At 38.5% G+C, this 21,335-nt stretch overlaps 1 protein-coding gene and 7 non-coding genes across 8 annotated transcripts; 1 reads left to right on the top strand and 7 right to left on the bottom strand.

Annotated features, from left to right (window-relative positions):
• The first annotated feature begins 8,284 nt into the window (after positions 1-8,284).
• Positions 8,285-9,205, top strand: LOC111445372 (heavy metal-associated isoprenylated plant protein 22-like). The gene is made up of 3 exons (XM_023083713.1): positions 8,285-8,412; positions 8,503-8,578; positions 8,760-9,205. Exons 1-3 carry the CDS (start codon positions 8,332-8,334, stop codon positions 9,050-9,052), a joined length of 450 nt encoding a protein of 149 aa, XP_022939481.1. The 5' UTR covers positions 8,285-8,331; the 3' UTR covers positions 9,053-9,205.
• Positions 9,206-18,035: 8,830 nt separating this feature from the next.
• On the bottom strand, positions 18,036-18,107 carry TRNAC-GCA. The gene has a single exon. It is a non-coding gene; the product is annotated as a tRNA-Cys (tRNA).
• A 207-nt stretch (positions 18,108-18,314) lies between these two features.
• TRNAC-GCA lies at positions 18,315-18,386 on the bottom strand. Its single transcript has one exon. It is a non-coding gene; the product is annotated as a tRNA-Cys (tRNA).
• Positions 18,387-18,593: 207 nt separating this feature from the next.
• TRNAC-GCA lies at positions 18,594-18,665 on the bottom strand. The gene has a single exon. It is a non-coding gene; the product is annotated as a tRNA-Cys (tRNA).
• Positions 18,666-19,233: 568 nt separating this feature from the next.
• Positions 19,234-19,305, bottom strand: TRNAC-GCA. The gene has a single exon. It is a non-coding gene; the product is annotated as a tRNA-Cys (tRNA).
• Positions 19,306-19,512: 207 nt separating this feature from the next.
• TRNAC-GCA lies at positions 19,513-19,584 on the bottom strand. Its single transcript has one exon. It is a non-coding gene; the product is annotated as a tRNA-Cys (tRNA).
• A 207-nt stretch (positions 19,585-19,791) lies between these two features.
• TRNAC-GCA lies at positions 19,792-19,863 on the bottom strand. Its single transcript has one exon. It is a non-coding gene; the product is annotated as a tRNA-Cys (tRNA).
• A 285-nt stretch (positions 19,864-20,148) lies between these two features.
• On the bottom strand, positions 20,149-20,220 carry TRNAC-GCA. Its single transcript has one exon. It is a non-coding gene; the product is annotated as a tRNA-Cys (tRNA).
• Positions 20,221-21,335: the final 1,115 nt, after the last annotated feature.

The following is a 21,335-nucleotide window of genomic DNA, read 5'->3' as shown; positions in this document are numbered from 1 at the left end:
GGATCCATTGACCTATAAACAGGCAATGAATGATGAGGATAGAGATCAGTGGATTAAAGCCATGAATCTTGAAATGGAGTCAATGTACTTCAATTCAGTCTGGGAACTTGTAGATCAACCGGATGGGGTAAAATCTATTGGTTGCAAATGGATCTATAAGAGGAAACGAGACCAAACCGGTAAGGTACAGACCTTTAAAGCACGACTAGTAGCAAAGGGTTATACCCAAAGAGAGGGGGTGGACTATGAAGAAACCTTCTCTCCTGTTGCTATGCTTAAATCAATAAGAATACTCTTGTCTATTGCCACATTTTATGATTATGAAATTTGGCAAATGGATGTTAAGACAGCTTTTCTAAACGGCAATCTTGAAGAGAGTATCTATATGGCTCAACCAGAGGGGTTCATTGAACAGGATCACGAGCAAAGGGTTTGCAAGCTTAAAAGATCCATTTATGGGTTGAAGCAAGCATCTCGATCCTAGAATATAAAGTTTGATACTGCGATCAAATCTTATGGCTTTAAACAGAATGTTGACGAACCTTGTGTTTATAAAAGGATAGTCAACTCTACAGTAGCTTTCCTGGTGTTGTACGTTGACGATATCCTACTCATTGGAAATGATGTGAGAATTCTGACTGACATTAAGCATTGGCTGGCGACACAATTCCAAATGAAAGATTTGGGAGAGGCTCAGTTTGTTCTTGGAATCCAAATTATTCGGAATCGCAAGAACAAAACACTAGCATTGTCTCAAGCATCGTACATCAACAAAATGTTGATTCGATATAAGATGCAGGACTCCAAGAAAGGATTATTACCTTTCAGGCATGGAGTTCATTTGTCGAAGGAACAAAGTCCTAAGACACCTCAAGAAGTTGAGGATATGAAACACATTCCCTATGCATCAGCGGTCGGTAGTCTGATGTATGTCATGCTTTGTACCCGACCTGACATATGCTATGCTGTGGGAATTGTCAGCAGATATCAGTCCAATCCGGGACGTGCTCATTGGACTGCCGTTAAGAATATCCTCAAGTATCTTAGGAGAACGAGGGACTATATGCTAATGTACGGTGCTAAGGATATGATCCTTATAGGGTACACTGACTCAGATTTTCAGACCGATGTAGATTCGAGAAAATCGACATCAGGATCTGTCTTCACTCTGAACAGAGGAGCAATAATATGGAGAAGCATAAAGCAAGGTTGCATTGCTGATTCCACCATGGAGGCTGAGTATGTTGCTGCTTGTGAAGCAGCGAAAGAATCTGTATGGCTTAGGAAGTTCTTAACTGATTTGGAAGTCGTTCCAAATATGCATCTTCCCGTCACTCTTTATTGTGATAACAGTGGAGCAGTTGCAAATTCAAAAGAACCAAGAAGCCATAAGCGAGGAAAACATATTGAACGCAAATATCATCTCATAAGGGAGATTGTGCAACGAGGAGATGTGATCGTCGAACAGATAGCTTCAGAGCACAACATTGCTGATCCATTTACAAAGTCCCTCACGGCTAAAGTGTTTGAAGGGCACCTAGTGAGTCTAGGACTACGAGTTATGTAATTTAGGGCAAGTGGGAGAAAAGGCATCAGTATGTGATGCCCTAGTTTATTGTATTTCTCTCTACTCAACGTTATAAAACCCAACTAGAGTTTTAGTCCAAGTGGGAGTTTGTTGGGTTTTATGTCCTAAAACTCATAGTTTGTAAACAAAGATATATTCTATTTTCAATAAAGTTATTATTGATGTTTATTCAGTAAAAATTGTTATTGAATAAAGTGAACTTTACGATCATTAATCTAAATCCAATAAACTAAGAACACTCTGGCTATAGTATGATTACTTGAACTATATGTAGAGACATAAGAGTGGATCAAGTTCAAGTATATAGTCAAAATGATCTATAGTATAAGGATAAGGCTGAGTACCTTATTCTGGGGACACTATGGATGCGGCCCACTTTTGTATATGATATAAACAATGTGATCACTAAATTGTGCATGTGGAGACATGTGAGTGAGGGCGTCCTATGCAATGAGTATTGCATAAGATCGGACCATGAAGAAAACCACTCTCACTTTATAAAGTCGTTTACTGTTGAGACTGATTTTCTTTTCATTCGATAACCTAGGTAACTCGGTTTTAATCCTGAGCTAACCATGAACTCCTGTTTATTCGGAATTATCCTTAGATTTGCATGGGTGAGAGTGGCTCTAGTTCGCCGACTCAACAGGCCTCCCATTTCAGGGGTAAGACTGGGTGAATGGCTGGGGATGTGGGGTGCAAGACGGAATTCACTCCTACCCACTTAGGGATAGAAGAAAGGTAGTTCCCTTAAGCACTGACTCCAGGTCTTGAACAAGGGGCCCCACCCTCTCATTGGCCTGAGAGGGATTTGGTTTACTGGTTGGACCACAAACCAATTGTTCATTAGAGGATCAGTGAGACATAAGGAACAAGAAGTAACTTCAGGGGTAAAACGGTAAATTGACCCAGCTCTAGTTACGAACAACCTGTGAAGGATCGACTTACTAATCATGGTTATATCAGATGGACAGAAATATATCTATAGTGAGGGGAGTGCAACTACTAGGCTATAGTGGAGTGTCCTAGTAGTTAACGAATGTTGGTTAACCAGGTTAATGAGTTTAATCGGTTAATCTTGGATCGTTGGAGCCCATGATCTATAGGTCCATTAGGTCCCTCTGCTAGCTCATATCGGACTAAACCATAGAACAATGTGACGAGTGAGTTCGAAGTGTTCGAATTCAAATTAGGGAATATGCGTTACATATATACGATATATTTAACCGCAATTTTGTTTTATTTACGAATTAAACGAAAAGAGAGAATGTGAGATATTTAAATAAGATTTAAATATCTTAATCAATTATGTGTCGGAATTGATTGGGATTGGCATTTGAATTAATATTAAATATTAATTAAATAGTTTAATTAATCATTTAATGTTACTTTAATTTGAAATTCATTATTCAAATTAATTGTTGAATTAAAATGAAGAAAGTCAAAATGTTGACTTTCATCTAATGGAAAAATCCATGTTAGTGGAATTTTGAGGTGTCAAAATTTGGTTTAACCAAACTTGCATGTTTGCCAAATAAACCCCACAAGTTTGAGTGGAATTTTGGGTGTCAAAATTTGGTTAACTCAAACATGCATGCTTGCCACATAATCCCAAACTCTTGAGTGGAATTTTAAGTGTCAAAATTTGGTGATCTCAAGTTTGCATGAACATGCAAACTTGACTCTTTAAATAGAGTGATCATGATACTTGGAGGGGATTCTTCATCTTGATGAAAAACCTTGAGAAAAACTTCTCACAAACACTCTCTTTCACATATACAAAATCCCTCCCAAGTTTAGTCACTCACCGGATTCCACAATCCCGTTCTAAGGCCGGAGGATAGTGGAGAAGACACTAGTGGTGGTTCGAAACCGATTCGTGAGGCAAAAGGAGTTTGAACTACAAAAGGTTAGTATTTAAACTCATTAAGTTTTAATACTTATGAACATGCTAGTGATTTACAATAATTGATGTTCTAAAAGTGCCTAAGATCCAAATTGCTTCCGCATGTGTTATATTAACACCATCAATTATGAATGACATATGAGCCCGTTCTCGATGTGAATGAATGAACACGCCATGATGGAGAATGAAATCTCAAGACTTGGTATGACATGAAGGCATATGGACCGTTAATTGGGATCCTAGATGACGAGTTGAGATGCATGAAAATCAGGATGACACAATTTAGATGACATGAAGATCACGACTATGCCACATAATATAAATTGTAGAACCTTGACACCAGACATGATATTTTTTGATGGTCGAGTGGACAATTATCTCGTGATTTTCTAGTATAAAAAATAAAAAATAAAGGCCCTTTTGGGTGTGGACCAATCCTCTTAATCTACAATCAAATACACTACCATTGAGCTAAAGACCCATCCATGTTTTTTTTGTGTCCTAAACTAACTACCTTATCACATGGATGTCTTAGGTGACTTTATTTGAAATGAATCTTTCAAGAGTTACCTATTGTAACAAATAAAAAGAAAAATTAAGGGCCCTCTCAAGTTTAACCTGCTACAAAATCATGTTGAGTGCATTTGATTGAGCTAAAATAATAAGTATATTATGTGTGATGTCCGTTAAGGTTTGAAATGTCGCTATAATAAGATTTGAATGGAATGTTGTACGAAATGAATTTTACTATGCTAAATACTCGAAATTGAGAATGATACTGTACTCCAAGTGGTTGATTGAGTTATCTCCATATATAAGCATACATGAATTTATTGAGTTAGAATAGGGCGCTAGAGCCACGACGATTTTACGATAACCTAGGTCAATACGCTTTTAATAGATCAAGCACTCCAATTTTGTGAACGATGATCAGAGGTCAAGACTCTAGTGCTTCAAGAATCAGATTAGCCCCAAAGAGCTAGTCTAGAGAGTCTTGGAAATAAGATTCAGAGTTTTAAACCACTTAGACACCCTAAAAACCTAGTTAAGCTCTATCGCGCCGAGGAAAAACTAAGAAAGCTTACTAGACCTACTATTTCATCCTATACACCATTATCCTGTAAGCAACTTTGAGTCCAACCTAAGAGTGCCCTTGCCAAGAAGTAGGTATATAGGAGCCAGTACCATTGAGTTTGACCTAGATCAAATGGAATAGCACGTCAAGGTGACTAGGCGCCAGTATCATGTAGAAATGGCTAAGATTTGTTTGAATAGGGTCTTTGCATTATAAACCCGTCATGAGAGGAAACGAAGGACCACACAAGTTGACTCAGTAGCCTGACCCATGGGATCACTCACCCAAACTTTTTGATTTTATGTTTCTTATAGAAGGGTCGTCAATTAACCTGACATCAAAATGCTTAGAGAGTGACAACATGTTGTCCTATAATATATTACAAAATCGTACTTCTCGACCCAAGACACCAGTAATTCACTTACAAGGCAAAGTTATCAAGCTAGGTTAATGAATCAAAAAAGTTGGTTCATCTAAGAGCTCAGATACGCCATCCAGCAGATTCACAATGCTAGAGAAAGTGAACAACTCCCTAACTCCGAGGGATTTTTATGATGAGCAAGAGAACCACTTTAGAGAAAGTGAACAACTCCCTAACTCCGAGGGATTTTTATGATGAGCAAGAGAACCACTTTGAACTTCAAGGTCTTTCCGAAGCTCATATTCTGCAGAATATAGGACTAAACTTCCTAGAGCTTAGAGAAAAGTTGGTGCTAAATTATTAGGTCAAAGATGCTATTAGAGCCTACAAATAAGTTGTTTAATCAATGTATTTATACTCACCCGATTTTACTTTTTATTTTTAAGTGATTGTCAATTGTTGACTGTTGGTCAAGGTGGAAACGCATTTGAAACTTGCATAGTTACAAAGGAGGGTCATCTTGGGGCGTCAACCGGTAGTATACCTAGTCCCAGTTTTGTTATAAACATTAAAAGAACACTTGATTTTAAATTATTTTTAAAATTTTTCTTAACGGCAATGTTGTTTGATTTTAAATTGCCCAAAATTTTATATTAGTACATAATATACTACTTGAGCACTAAGAGTCCTACCGGGTTCGAATTGATGACCTCAAATTTTTCTTAATTGCAATGTTGTTTGATTTTAAATTGCCCAAAATTTTATATTAGTACATAATATACTACTTGGGCACTAAGGGTCCTACCAGGTTCGAACTCATGACCTCAAATTTTTCTTAATTGCAATGTTGTTTGATTTTAAATTGCCCAAAGTTTTATATTAGTACATAATATACTACTTGGGCACTAAAGGTCCTACCGGGTTCGAACTGATGACCTCTTGATATGCAGTTAAAAGTGTGAAATGGATTCTACATTAAGGAGAATTATCTAAATCGAGGTGAAAATATGATTCAAAATAGTAAAACAACGTGAAAAATTGAGAACTTAGATCGAATCAACTAATTCAACCAAATTGTTGTCGTCTACCTTGAAAAACTTTCATGCACATGGTTTGTTTTCAAATGTGAGTTTCTTTTGCTCATAGGTTGCATTATAGACCTTAATATCTTCTAGTCTCTCTTAAAAACTTGAAAATATCTTCAACATGAACTTAATGAGTCGAGAATCACTAGATTTCATTAAGAAACGAGCGAGTTATGAATGTTCAAAGTTTTGTAGGTTCAACCAATTTACCTTTCATTTTCAAAAATTGATTCCCATAGTACAAGCTTCCTTAGCTCTCAATTCTTTCTCCAATCTTAAAGAGCTCATTCTCCCCAATCTGTAGCAACAAAAAATAATTTCAAACACACGGTTTTATTGTCTTAAGCTCATTTTTCAATTTCTATTTTCCCATACTCCGGATCCAAACTTGTAATAGCTCAAGTCCACTGCCGGCAAGTATTATTCTTTTAAAAAAAAAATTTCGTGCTTTTCCTCAAGATTTTTAAATACGTTTACTAGGAATAGATTTTCACACCTTTATAAAAAAAATGTTTCGTTTTCTTCTCTAACCGATGTAGGATCTCACAAAATTCGTTCAACTTCAGTCACTTTCTAAGTTCTTCAATTGAAATCCTCACAATTTTGAGCTAATTTGCACTCGAAAATTACACGAATCGATGATTAAAATTTTCGGGCCAACGTGAGTAATTTGATTGACATGGAATCGTCTCTATTCATTTGGGCACATAGTCTACAACCATGAAATCAATTCATTCAAAAGCAATTCATTCCTTTTCTTGATACTTCGTGTTATTTGACATTGATCACATCCTTTACAATATGTTGCTGCATCCTTGAGGATTCTGGGCAAAAAAATCTACTTGCTGCTCTCTTGGATAAGAAAAATATGACAAATTTTTGTGCAAATTTGCATTGTCTTGGCAAGAAATGATTGATATCTTGGGTAGAGATGCTACCTCTTCCTAAAAAGATTTGGAATCTCTTTTTAAACATTACTTAAAAGATTAAATGGCAACACTTCTACAAATACTACTATAGAGTTAAAAAGTCTAGGGGAGCAATTCCATGTGTCGGCCAGCTACTAAGTTTACCTGTATAGTCTCTCTCCTCGTCTCTAGATGGGTTTACAGTGCAATGACCTTTTTTAGGGAGTCCTTTACCATTTCCACAAACGACAATGACAATCAACATGAGCTAAACTATCTGTGTAGTCCCTCATCCTTCTCAAGACCGATTAATAGAGTCGTAGCCTTGGCTCATGACCTATTTTTACACATGATAGTAACTCTTCAAGTAGCCTCGATGAGCTATCCTATCTCATCTTGGTCAAGCTCAATGGTACGGATTTCTGAACACCTACTACTTGGCAAGGGATTATTAAGTTTGACCCTGGATGCCAAATAGTGGTAATGAAATACTAGAGGAAATAGAAAGCAGTCGAGCTCTTGTGATATCATTCACATTAATGGTAGGCATGATAAGTTCTTTTAGCCATCCTTGTGTGTCGTGGAGATTTACTATTAGGTTCTTAGGGTATCTAGGAAATTCAAATCTCGAACTCTCATTTTCAGGCCATTTTGGACTAGCTCCTCAGGGCTAATTTGCTTCTAAGAGCTTTAGATTCTTAACCACTAATCGTCGTTCACGATCTAGGAGTACTCGATTTACTGGAAACATTCTGACCTAAGTCAACTTAAAATTGTCCTAGTTCTAGTGCCATATTCATACGTCAATACAATCGTACATGTTTTTACCTCTTAAGGCTTAATTTTAAAAATTTTATGTTAATTAATATTTCAAACATCTTTTTTTAATGAAGCTAAAATTGGAAGGAGAAAATGAAATATTTAGTCAAAATTTTGTTTCTTCCTCATTTGGACAAATTAATGTTTTGGTTTAAAATATATAAGGTAGGAAGCCGACACAATTAGATTGAGTGATGACAAGGCTTCTTCAACCGTGATTACAAGAGCAAAACAACAAAACTAATCAATTTGATAAAATGAATTAACAAATCAAAAGCTATAAAATCAAGACACAAAACCAAACACAGTGGTTTCATTAGGTGAATAATGAAAGATAATTTATTAAATTCAGGGATAAAATCCCAAAAAGATATTTAAAAGTTTCCAAGACCTGTCTTTCACTGATTGGATACAAAAAGTCAAACATCTTTTCGTAAAAAACATTGTAAAACAAGAGTTCACTACTTACACTCAAAGCTTCTGTTTTTTTTTTATGTTTCTTTGGTTGGTTTATTTATAATGCCCACTTAGATCACAAATCCACAGCTCCCAACTGTTCTTGAGCAATTTGAAGAACCAAAATTAAGAAATGGGTATTGCTGATTTTGTTTCAGATTGGTTAATAGATAATCTTGGCTCAAGGAAAAAGAAGAAACGAAAGCCAAACCAGGTATATGTATATGTATATATATATAGGTCGTTTATTATCTATCATATATATATCGTGTTCATATTTTTGTTTACTTTTGACGATTTGTAGACGGTAGAGATTAAAGTGAAGATGGACTGTGATGGGTGTGAGAGGAGAATTAAGAATGCTGTTTCCTCCGTCAAAGGTCTCGGCTTTCTACTTTTGTTCGTGATTATTATATTTTAAAGGCTAAATTATCGTTAATTTTTTCGTAAATATTTCAAAATCGCGATTGAAATAAAATTTTTGGATGGAACTAGTTTAAATTTTTAGAGATAAACCAATTAGGCATAATAAATTACAATATATTGACTTTTGTTTGTTAGGAGTGAAGTCAGTGGAGGTGAACAGAAAGCAAAGCAAAGTAACAGCGGTTGGATATGCTGAGCCAAGTAAGGTGTTAAAAAAGGTTCAAAGCACAGGAAAGAAGGCTGAGCTTTGGCCTTATGTCCCCTACAGCGTGGTTGCTTATCCTTATGTTGCTCAGGCCTACGACAAGAAGGCGCCCCCTGGCTACGTCAAGAAGGCGCCCCAAGCCTTCCCCGTCGACGAGGCGCCCGATCAGAGGTTGACGATGATGTTTAGTGATGAAAATCCAAATGCTTGTTCTATTATGTAGCAGAATAATTATGTATGTTTGGATGAAGAGAAAGGTGGTGATAGTGATTAGGTATGAGTTGGGATTTAGATTGTAATATAGTCTCTTGAGTAGACATGTTTTTGTTCATATGCTATTTAAAGCGGGTGAAATCAACTTATTTTTGTCCCAAAATTGATGCTTGAGAAAGTGTTGGAAGCAAGCTATCATAAATAATAGAAATACAAACAAGTTTTCATTTGGGATAAAAAAAAGACAAATAAGTGCCCCAACTCATTTGAATTTAAAATAATTCACTTCTAATAATAGAATCAAGCATGACATTTTCTCGTGTTTGAGTGTACAACTAACCTATGATGATTTGAGTTGGAAGGTGAAAAAAGGACCGCACTGGATTCGAATCGATGACCTCTTGATCTGCAGTCAAATTGATAAGGAATCATTATGAGAGAATAAAAATTCGGATTAACTTATTGAACGAATACCTCAAGTCAAAAACACTTGTTTGAGATTTGAATCACTCTACAAGAAAGATCGATTATGTCAAGCTTGAATGATTCTAAACATGCAACCTAAACAACATAAAGTAAAGAAACTTAGCCCTTGGCTAAATGAAGGTAAGAACACTTACCCTAGTGATAAGGAAAGTAAAATTTGGATTACCTTGTTAATCAAATATTTCAAGGCTAGAGCACTAGACTTCACAAGGGAGATCGTTCATGTTAAACTTGAATGATTCTAAACATGTAATTTAAACTATATAGAATTGCAAAGAAACTCCGTTATTGACAATAGGAAAGGAAAAATGTTCTTTTTATTGTATTTTCCAAGTTTTCTTCACAAATATAATATATCTGGCTTTCCTTACATGAGACTCTTTGATAACATTCATACTTTATGACCATAATTAGCGACTATGTAAATGTAATAAATAAATAAAAACCTTAAAATACATTGAAAAAACACCATAACTCTAGATTATCATCCTCTCGAAATTTATAACCATTAAAGAATAATTGAAGCTTCATTTTTCTTCCTTGAAGTTTATATTGTATGATCGATGTAACGACCCTAGATTTCTACTAACCTAAAGTCACTACCGTCATCAAAACCTATACTCTTATGCAAAATTAAACCTTTAAAATTTTCTCATAAAATATTGTCATAGACTTGCCTGTTCAAAAGCATCTTTAAAACAACATAAGGAAATACTAAATAAAACAAGTAAAACATTCAAAGTAAAAACACCCAACACTGACCTAAGACGAGAATAAAGTACTACTATCCTATGCATGAGTCATGGTCTTTGTTTGCGATCGTCATCCATCGTACAGGGGTGTCTTGCCTTTATCTGAAATAAAAGTAGCACACAGCTTGAGTATTTTAAGAGACAATCAGTAAATGACCCCATTATTGGGGTCCGGGAATGCAAACATATGCAACTCATGAACTAGAGACGTATCATTAAAACCTTCGTAGGTGATCCCAATTTAAACAAAATTGGATGCAACTCATGCCTCCAGTTTAAACAAAATTGTATGTGTAGTACTTCTCTACACACGACCCACACATGCGAGCGTGGATCCCAAGGCGGTCCGCACCCCCCCTGGACCCATCATAGTCGAGCTAGCTATCCACAGCAACATCCAAAGATCAACAAATACCTTTGTGTTATACGAGGTATGATGATGATCATCATCGTAGTGTACGCGTCCATACTCATCATCATAAATGGAGAAGTAACCTGAAGTATATGTGCACACAAAATGCATGAGGTCTCTATAGTTTTCATCTTTAAATTATCTTTCTGTTACAACCCTATATACTCTTCACATATTACTCTAAGTAACACACCGTCGTACGTTCATTATGTCATAATGCATCATGACTTTTAATACATGCACATCGTCTTAATATGAAATAACGTCATATTAAGTCATCTCATCATCATCATACATCTTACATCGTCATGTTATCAAGCATCATCATCATCATACAACGTCGTCATATAACATCGTATAATATTATATAACATCATCATATAACATAGTCACATCAAATATATCATAGTCTCATCATATAATATAAAGCATAAATGACACGTGCAAGGCCACTATATCGTCATACATAAAACAAGTCTTTGAACGGATAAAGCAAGTCGCTACCATGATTATGGGAGTTGGAATTGGAAGGTGGAAAAAACAACCCTATCGGGTTTGAACTTGATCTATAATTAAATGCTATACAACTATACCACTATACCACTATGCCACTATACCACTATACCACTATACCACTATACCACTATACCACTATACCACTATACCACTATACCACTATACCACTCAGCTAAGGACCCATTGATCTACAATCAAATGCTCTATCACTTAGCTAAGGATTCATTTGGATTAAAATAATAAACTTTTAATAGATGAAAAAAGCACTAAAGTAAGGATGACATTTTCTCGATTCAAGGTCTCTACCTCTAAGGTAAGGACCCATAATTAACTTCTAATACGATCAAGCATACAAATGCTCTACCACTGAGCTAAGGACCCATTTGCATTAAGTTAAGTGTACAACTAGCTTGTGATGATTTGAGTTGGAAGGTGAAATGGTTTGGAAATGGTTTGAACCGATAACCTCTTGATATGTAGTCAAATGCTCTACCACTGAGCTAAGTGTCACGATCATGCTTGTCCAAGGCATGTTTCCCATGGCCGCATGCCCATGACAAACCCAACCCTTCATGTCTTTTCATATTATAGTATTTTACTTTTGTATTTCTAGGAAGTATGACGTTTCAAAAATATCATGTCTAGGCCTGTCAGACATGAAATGCCTCAGAATGTACTATAGGGGGATACAACTAGTTGTCAACTTCTCCCTACCCAAGGTTATATACCGTAAGCCGTTGTTATTTCTCTTGCTTGCTTATATAATGTCTCTTTCAAATATCTCTCTCTGCCTCGTTTTCTAAAACCTTCTCTTAAATCGAGGCCAGAGGCTCGAGCATATGTCGCTTGGCCGTAGGCGACGCAAGAACGAATTGGCTTAGCTCACTTGTCGTTGGAAAGTGAGTGCCGCACAATCGCAAGTCTGCTGCCATTAAAAGTGCGATTGTGACAAGTGGTATTAGAGCTTTGTAAGCTTCGTGAAATAGCAAAGACCGAAAACATATTGACGACAAAGTCGACACCTAAATCACAAGCTGATCGGCTTAGTTTGATAGAGGAGGAAATGTTGTTCCTCAAAGAAATCCCAGACACCATCCGCTTCCTGGAAGCACAGGTGAAAGAATTGAGTGGAAAAGTCGTAGAGATCGACGCAATGGGTAATCGCCTGGATGGGTTGCCAATCGTAGAACTGATGTTTCGAGTGACCTCACTTGAAGAAAAAGTTGCTCCTATGAGCAGCCCAAGACCGTCTGGTAGCCCTGATAGCTCTATCGCGCACAAAGAGGGATGTGGCGAAGAGTTCGACGTGCTACAAAATACAATGATGAGTTTGTTCAATGGATTAGCTGATGAATTCAGAACAACGATCGATGACATCTAAGAAAAGATGTCCGCCATGAGCACCCGAATCGAGGTGACCATGAAAGCCGTGGAGAACGTCTTGACTGGGCAAACTAATACAATTTCCAACAAACTGAAGTTCCCAGACCCTAGACCTTTCAAAGGGAATCGGGATGCCAAGGAGTTGGAGAACTTCATCTTTGATGTCGAACAATAGTACTTCAAAGCCACACTGGCTTGTATTGACGACATAAAGGTGACAGTAGCCTCGATGTATCTCATAGACGACGTCAAACTTTGGTGGCGTATGAAGGTGCAAGACATCGAGAATGGATTGTGCACCATAGACTCGTGGGAAGACATCAAGAGAGAGTTGAGGGACCAATTCCTCCCCGAAAACGTAGACCATCTAGCAATGGAAAAACTAATAGCCCTAAAGCAAACTGGAAGCATAAGGGACTATGTCAGACAATTTTCGACCCTGATGCTAGATATCAGGGGCACATCAGAGAAGGACAAGGTGTTCTTCTTTATAAATGGGTTACAATCGTGGGCCAAAACAAAAGTACATGAGAAAAAGGTCCAAGACCTAGCTATCGCAATTGCCAGCGCCGAGAGACTCCTAGACTATGGGAACGAAGTAAGTTACCAAAGAAAAACAACGCAGGCCCCAAACACTGGGGACAAAACATATAAGCCGCCAAGTCATCGAAATGGAAGCCCCAACAGGCCAAACGGAGGTAACGACAGACCAAGCGGGTGGACAGATAGACCTCCTTAGAACAACCAAGCGGGGACATCTCGAGGATCTTACCCTCAAAGGAACCACCCGACGACACCTTTACAATGCATACTGTGTAAAGGCCCCCACAAAGTGTCCTATTGTTCTCATCAGGCCTCTCTCACTGCACTCCAAGTGTCCATTTAAGAGAGCAACGACACAAGAGTCGAGACTATGCTAGACAAGAAGGAAGATCAAGACAACCCCCGAATGGGCGCGCTCAAATTCTTGTCAGCCCTCCAACAGAAGGTCGACCCGAAGGAGATAATAGAGAAAGGGCTCATGTTTGTGGATGCGACAATAAACTCGCAACCGAGCAAGAGCACTTTGATAGACTCAGGAGTGACTCACAACTTCATCGTTGATCAAGAAGCGCGAAGATTGGGACTCACCATAGGAAAAGACCCTGGACAAATGAAAGCTGTCAACTCCGAGGCCTTACCTATTGTGGGAGTTTCCAAAAGAGTCCCCTTCAAATTAGGGGCTTGGACAGAAGAGTTGGACCTTGTCGTAGTTCGCATGGACGACTTTGACGTGGTACTTGGGATGGAGTTCCTCCTAGAATACAAAGTTATCCCAATGCCACTGGCGAAATGCTTGGTGATCACCGACCGCAATCCCACAGTAATACTTGCAAGCATCAAGCAGCTAAGTAATCTTAGAATGATCTCGGCCATACAATTGAAAAGAGGACTCGCACGAGAGGAACCTACATTTATGGCTATACCAATGATGGAAGAAGTGACCACTGAGGAAACTATCCCAGACGAAATCAAGGAGGTACTAAACAGTTATGCTAACATAATTCCAGAGAGCCTACCACAAACATTACCACCCCATCGAGGCATTGATCATGAAATTGAACTCCTTCCCGGGGTTAAACCCCCAGCGAAGAACGCATACCGGATGGCTCCCCCTGAGCTAGCCAAATTGAGGAAACAACTAGATGCATTGTTGACGGCAGGATTCATCCGCCTGGCAAAAGCACCTTACGAAGCCCCCGTACTATTTCATAAAAAGAAGGATGGGACGTTGCGTTTGTGCATAGACTATAAAGCCTTAAACAAGGTGACGGTACGCAAGAAATACCCACTGCCGATAATATTCGACTTGTTCGACCAACTTCACGAGGTCAAGTACTTCACGAAGTTGGACTTACGATCAGGATACTACCAAGTACGTATCGTCGAGGGGGACGAGTCCAAGACGACATGTGTGACAAGATATGGGGCCTTCGAGTTCCTGGTAATGCCCTTTGGCTTGACAAACGCCCCAGCTACATTTTGCACGTTAATGAACTAGGTTTTCTATGAATACTTGGATCAGTTCGTCATAGTATACCTCAACGACATAGTTGTATACAGCACAACCCTAGAGGAACACAAGGTGCACTTGAAGCTGGTATTTGACAAGCTGCTGTAGAATTAGTTGTACGTCAAGAAAGAAAAATGTGCCTTTGCATAAACATGCATCAACTTCCTTAGACATGTCATCAGTTGTGGACAGATTGGGATGGATAGCGATAAGATAAAAGCTATCCAAGAGTGGAAAGTTCCTACTTCCGTATTCGATGTGCAGTCCTTCTTAGGATTAGCAAACTACTATATGCGGTTCGTCGGAGGGTTTTCATGATGAGCCGCCCCCTTAACGGAGCTCCTAAAGAAAGACCACCCTTGGTCGTGGTCAAATAAATGTCAAATGGCCTTTGAAGATCTGAAGGCAACCATGACGAGGGGTCCTATCCTCGGGTTAGTAGATGTTACAAAACCATTTGAAATAGAAACAGATGCTTCTGACTTTGTCCTAGGCGGTGTCCTTATTCAAGAAGGTCACCCCATCGCTTATGAAAGTCGAAAGCTCAATAATGCCGAACGAAGATACACTGTCTCCGAGAAGGAAATGCTAGCTGTAGTCCATTGCCTATGAGTCTGGAGACAGTATCTCTTGGGCTCACAATTCATAGTGAAGACGAATAACAGCGCCATCTGCTACTTCTTCGATCAGCCAAAATTAACGGCAAAACAAGCCTGGTGGCAAGAGTCGTTGGCGGAATTCAACTTCAAATTCGAACACAAGGTAGGGAAGAGTAATCAAGTAGCTGATGCGCTGAGTCAGAAGGGCGAACATGCGGCCTGGTGCATGTTAGCTCATATTCATTCAAGTAAGATCGATGGATCGATGCGCGACATCATCAAAGAACATTTACACAAAGACCCATCGGCCAAAGCCATCGTCGAGCTAGCTAAAGCCGGGAAGACACGACAGTTTTGGGTCAAGGGAGACCTTCTAATGACTAAAGGAAACAGATTATATGTCTCAAGAATGGGAGAACGGAGAAAGAAGCTCATTCAGGAATGTCATGATACCTTATGGGCCGGACACCCTGGGTGGCAAAGAACATATTCCCTAATAAAAAAGGGGTACTTCTGGCCGAATATGCGGGACGACATCATGCAGTACACCCAGACGTGCCTCATCTGCCAACAAGACAAATTCGAGAAAGCCAAAGTCTCGGGACTCTTGGAACCTCTATCTGTGCCAACAAGGCCTTGGAAAAGTGTATCTCTGGACTTCATAACACACCTCCTAAAAGTCGGGGAATATGACGCCATCTTGGTTATCGTAGACCGGTTCTCAAAATATGCAACATTCGTCCCCACTCCCAAATTATGCTCGGCTGAACTAATAGCCACACTATTTTTCAAACACGTTGTCAAGTTATGGGGCATTCCGTCGAGCATCATCAGTGATAGGGATGGTAGATTCATTGGCACATTCTGGACCGAATTATTTGCCGTTTTGGGAACGACTTTAAACATCTCCTCGAGCTATCACCCTCAAACTGATGGACAGACGGAATGATTCAACTGTTGCTCGAAGAATACTTACGTCACTTCGTCGACGCTCGCCAGAAGAACTGGATACAACTGCTAGTCGTCGCTCAATTTTGTTTCAATTGTCAAACGAGCTCGTCTACGGGGAAGAGTCCCTTTGAAATTGTAAGTGGATGACAATCGGCCTTGCCTCATATTATTGATCATCCTTATGCAGGAAAAAATTCTCAAGCTCAAAACTTCACAAGAGAACAGAAGCAGACAACAGATATAGCTCGGGCATATTTAGAGAAAGCTTCCAAGCATATGAAGAAGTGGGCGGACAAGAAGCGTCGCCCCCTCCAATTCCGAGAAGGAGATCAAGTCCTCATCAAGTTGAGACCAGAACAGATCAAATTTTGCAGTCGAAATGACCAGAGACTAGTTCGAAAATATGAAGGCCCAGTTGAAGTCCTCAAAAAGATCTGGGCTACCTCCTACAGAGTTGCGCTACCCACATGGATGAAAATCCACCTAGTAATTCATGTGAGCAACTTGAAGCCCTATCACCCTGACCGGGACGACGACCAGCGAAATGTAATCACGAGACCGAGCATCGATCTGAAATAAAGAGACAACAAAGAAATAGAGGAGATCCTAGTCGACAGAGTTAAGAAGATAGGAAGACCTGTACGGATGATTCGCGAATTCCTTGTCAAATGGAAGAATCTCCCTATGAAGGAAACAAGTTGGGAACGCGCCGAGATCTGGACTCCGCTGCCAACCACATCGCCAGGTTTGAAAGTAGTCGGTTGATAGGGACGTCAACCAATTAGGTGGGGGAGGATGTCACGGTCATGCTCTTCCAAGGCATGTTTCCCATGGCCGCATGCCCATGACAAACCCAACCCTTCATGTCTTTTCATATTCTAGTACTTTACTTTTGTATTTCTAAGAAGTATGACGTTTCAAAAATATCATGTCTAGGTCTGTCATACATGAAATGCCTCAGAATGTACTATAGAGGGATATGACTAGTTGTCAACTTCTCCCGACCCAAGGTTATATACTGTAAGCCATTGTTATTTCTCTCTTGCTTGCTTATATAACGTCTCTTTCAAAAATCTCTCTTTCAAAAATCTCGCTTTCGAAAATCTCTCTCTCGAAAATCTCTCTCTGCCTTCGTTTTCTAAAATCTTCTCTTAAAACCGAGGCCAAAGGCTCGAGCATATGTCGTTTGGCCGTAGGCGACGCAAGAACAAATTGGCTTACCTCAATCGCAAGTCCGCTGCCATTAAAAGTGCGATTGTAACACTAAAGACTCATTTGCATTAAAATAATTAACTTCTAATAAGGTCAAGCACGAAATTTTCTCGTGGTCAAGTGTACAACTTGCCTATGATGATTAGAGTTGGAGGTGAAAAAGAGGGCCCTATTTAGATTTGAACCGATGACCCCTTAATTACACTTGCCTATGATGATTAGAGTTGGAGGTGAAAAAGAGGGCCCTATTTAGATTTGAACCGATGACCCCTTAATCTACAATCAAATGCTCTACAACTGAGCTAAAGACCCATTTGCATTACAATAATTAACTTCTAATAAGGTCAAGCACGAAATTATTTGGATTTGAACCAATGACCCCTTGATCTGCAATCAAATGCTCTACCACTGAGCTAAGGACCCATTTGCATTAAAATAATTAACTTCTAATAAGGTCAAGCACGAAATTTTCTCGTGATGACTATGATAATTTGAGTTGGAAGATGAAAAAAGAGGGGTCTATCAGATCAAATACTCTACCACTTAGCTAAGGACCCATTTACATTAAAATAATTAACTTGTAATAAAGTCAAGCATGAAATTTTCTCGTGGAGTTGGAGGTGAAAAAGAGGGTCCTATCGAGTTCGAACCGATGGCCTCTTAATTTGCAGTCAAATGCTCTACCACTGAGCTAAGGACCCATTTGCATTAAAATAATTAACTTCTAATAAGGTCAAGCACGAAATTTTCTCGTGATGACTATGATGATTTGAGTTGGAAGGTGAAAAAAGAGGGGTCTATCCGATCAAATGCTCTACCACTTAGCTAAGGACCCATTTACATTAAAATAATTAACTTGTAATAAAGTCAAGCATGAAATTTTCTCGTGGAGTTGGAAGGTGAAAAAGAGGGTCCTATCGGGTTCGAACCGATGGCCTCTTGATCTGCAGTCAAATGCTCTACCACTGAGCTAAGGACCCATTTGCATTAAAATAATTAACTTCTAATAAGGTCAAGCACGAAATTTTCTCGTGATGACTATGATGATTTGAGTTGGAAGGTGAAAAAAGAGGGGTCTATCCGATCAAATGCTCTACCACTTAGCTAAGGACCCATTTACATTAAAATAATTAACTTGTAATAAAGTCAAGCATGAAATTTTCTCGTGGAGTTGGAAGGTGAAAAAGAGGGTCCTATCGGGTTCGAACCGATGGCCTCTTGATCTGCAGTCAAATGCTCTACCACTGAGCTAAGGACTCATTTGCATTAAAATAATTAACTTCTAATAAGGTCAAGCACGAAATTTTCTCGTGGTCAAGTGTACAACTTGCCTATGATGATTAGAGTTGGAGGTGAAAAAGAGGGCCCTATTTAGATTTGAACCGATGACCCCTTAATTACACTTGCCTATGATGATTAGAGTTGGAGGTGAAAAAGAGGGCCCTATTTAGATTTGAACCGATGACCCCTTAATCTACAATCAAATGCTCTACAACTGAGCTAAAGACCCATTTGCATTACAATAATTAACTTCTAATAAGGTCAAGCACGAAATTATTTGGATTTGAACCAATGACCCCTTGATCTGCAATCAAATGCTCTACCACTGAGCTAAGGACCCATTTGCATTAAAATAATTAACTTCTAATAAGGTCAAGCACGAAATTTTCTCGTGATGACTATGATAATTTGAGTTGGAAGATGAAAAAAGAGGGGTCTATCAGATCAAATACTCTACCACTTAGCTAAGGACCCATTTACATTAAAATAATTAACTTGTAATAAAGTCAAGCATGAAATTTTCTCGTGGAGTTGGAGGTGAAAAAGAGGGTCCTATCGAGTTCGAACCGATGGCCTCTTAATTTGCAGTCAAATGCTCTACCACTGAGCTAAGGACCCATTTGCATTAAAATAATTAACTTCTAATAAGGTCAAGCACGAAATTTTCTCGTGATGACTATGATGATTTGAGTTGGAAGGTGAAAAAAGAGGGGTCTATCCGATCAAATGCTCTACCACTTAGCTAAGGACCCATTTACATTAAAATAATTAACTTGTAATAAAGTCAAGCATGAAATTTTCTCGTGGAGTTGGAAGGTGAAAAAGAGGGTCCTATCGGGTTCGAACCGATGGCCTCTTGATCTGCAGTCAAATGCTCTACCACTGAGCTAAGGACCCATTTGCATTAAAATAATTAACTTCTAATAAGGTCAAGCACGAAATTTTCTCGTGATGACTATGATGATTTGAGTTGGAAGGTGAAAAAAGAGGGGTCTATCCGATCAAATGCTCTACCACTTAGCTAAGGACCCATTTACATTAAAATAATTAACTTGTAATAAAGTCAAGCATGAAATTTTCTCGTGGAGTTGGAAGGTGAAAAAGAGGGTCCTATCGGGTTCGAACCGATGGCCTCTTGATCTGCAGTCAAATGCTCTACCACTGAGCTAAGGACCCATTTGCATTAAAATAATTAACTTCTCATAAGGTCAAGCACGAAATTTTCTCGTGATGACTATGATGATTTGAGTTGGAAGGTGAAAAAAGAGGGGTCTATCCAATCAAATGCTCTACCACTTAGCTAAGGACCCATTTACATTAAAATAATTAACTTGTAATAAAGTCAAGCATGAAATTTTCTCGTGGAGTTGGAAGGTGAAAAAGGACCCATTTACATTAAAATAATTAACTTGTAATAAAGTCAAGCATGAAATTTTCTCGTGGAGTTGGAAGGTGAAAAAGAGGGTCCTATCGGGTTCGAACCGATGGCCTCTTGATCTGCAGTCAAATGCTCTACCACTGAGCTAAGGACCCATTTGCATTAAAATAATTAACTTCTAATAAGGTCAAGCACGAAATTTTCTCGTGATGACTATGATGATTTGAGTTGGAAGGTGAAAAAGAGGGCCCTATTGAGTTCAAACGAATGACCTCTTGATCTGTAGTCAAATGCTCTACCACTTAGTTAAGAACCCATTCACATTAAAATAATTAACTTGTAATAAGGTCAAGTACGAAATTTTCTTGTGGTTAAGTGTACAACTAGCCTATGATGATTTGAGTTGGAAGGTGAAAAAAATGACCCTGACCTCTTGATCTACAGTCAAATGCTATACCACTAAGCTAAGGACCCATTTGCATTAAAATAATTAACTTCTAATAGGTTCAAGCTCTACAATTGAGCTAAGGACCCATGAGTGTACAATTAGCGTTTAAATTGATGACCTCTTGACTTGCAGTCAAATACTTTACCACTGAACTAAGAACCCATTTACATTAAAATAATTAATTTCTAATAGGATCAAGCATAACATTTTCAAGTGGTTGAGTGTACGACTCGCGAATGAAAATTTGAGTTGGAAGGTGGAAAAAAGGGCCTATCAAGGGCTGTTTTTAACATTGAGCTAAGAACCCATTTGCATTAAAATAATTAACTTCTAATCCGGTGAAACATAACATTTTTTTTGTGGTTGAGTGTACGATTAGCCAATGATAATTTGAGTTAAAAGGTGAAAACAATGGTCTTACCAAACCAAGTTCAAACCGGTGAGTGTGGTAGAGAAAAAAAAAAAAAAATCGGATAACCTCTTAATTTGCAAGCAAATGCTCTACCACTAAGTTAAGGACTCATTTACATTAATATACTAGAGTCATAAAATAATCAACCACTAATAGGGTCTAGCATTACATTTTCTCGTGGTTAAATGTAACTACGATCATTTGAGTTGTACCAATTATTTGGTGAAAATAAGTATAGAGACATAATTCTATTTAGAGGTCATTTAGGTCATTAAAACAGAGTAACAGGTTCATTAGGGGCATTTTTGTTATTTCTAACTATAACAAAAAATTGAGGCTCTAAACATGCTCGTAATCCTTTCAAATTAAGCATACATCATCAAAGCAGACTATACTATTATAGTACAAAA

The sequence above is a fragment of the Cucurbita moschata genome, unplaced genomic scaffold (assembly GCF_002738365.1).
Source record: "Cucurbita moschata cultivar Rifu unplaced genomic scaffold, Cmos_1.0 Cmo_Scf00007, whole genome shotgun sequence".
NCBI lineage: Eukaryota > Viridiplantae > Streptophyta > Magnoliopsida > Cucurbitales > Cucurbitaceae > Cucurbita > Cucurbita moschata.
Note: the sequence above shows the minus strand (reverse complement) of the source record. Positions and strands in the feature narration are given on the sequence as shown.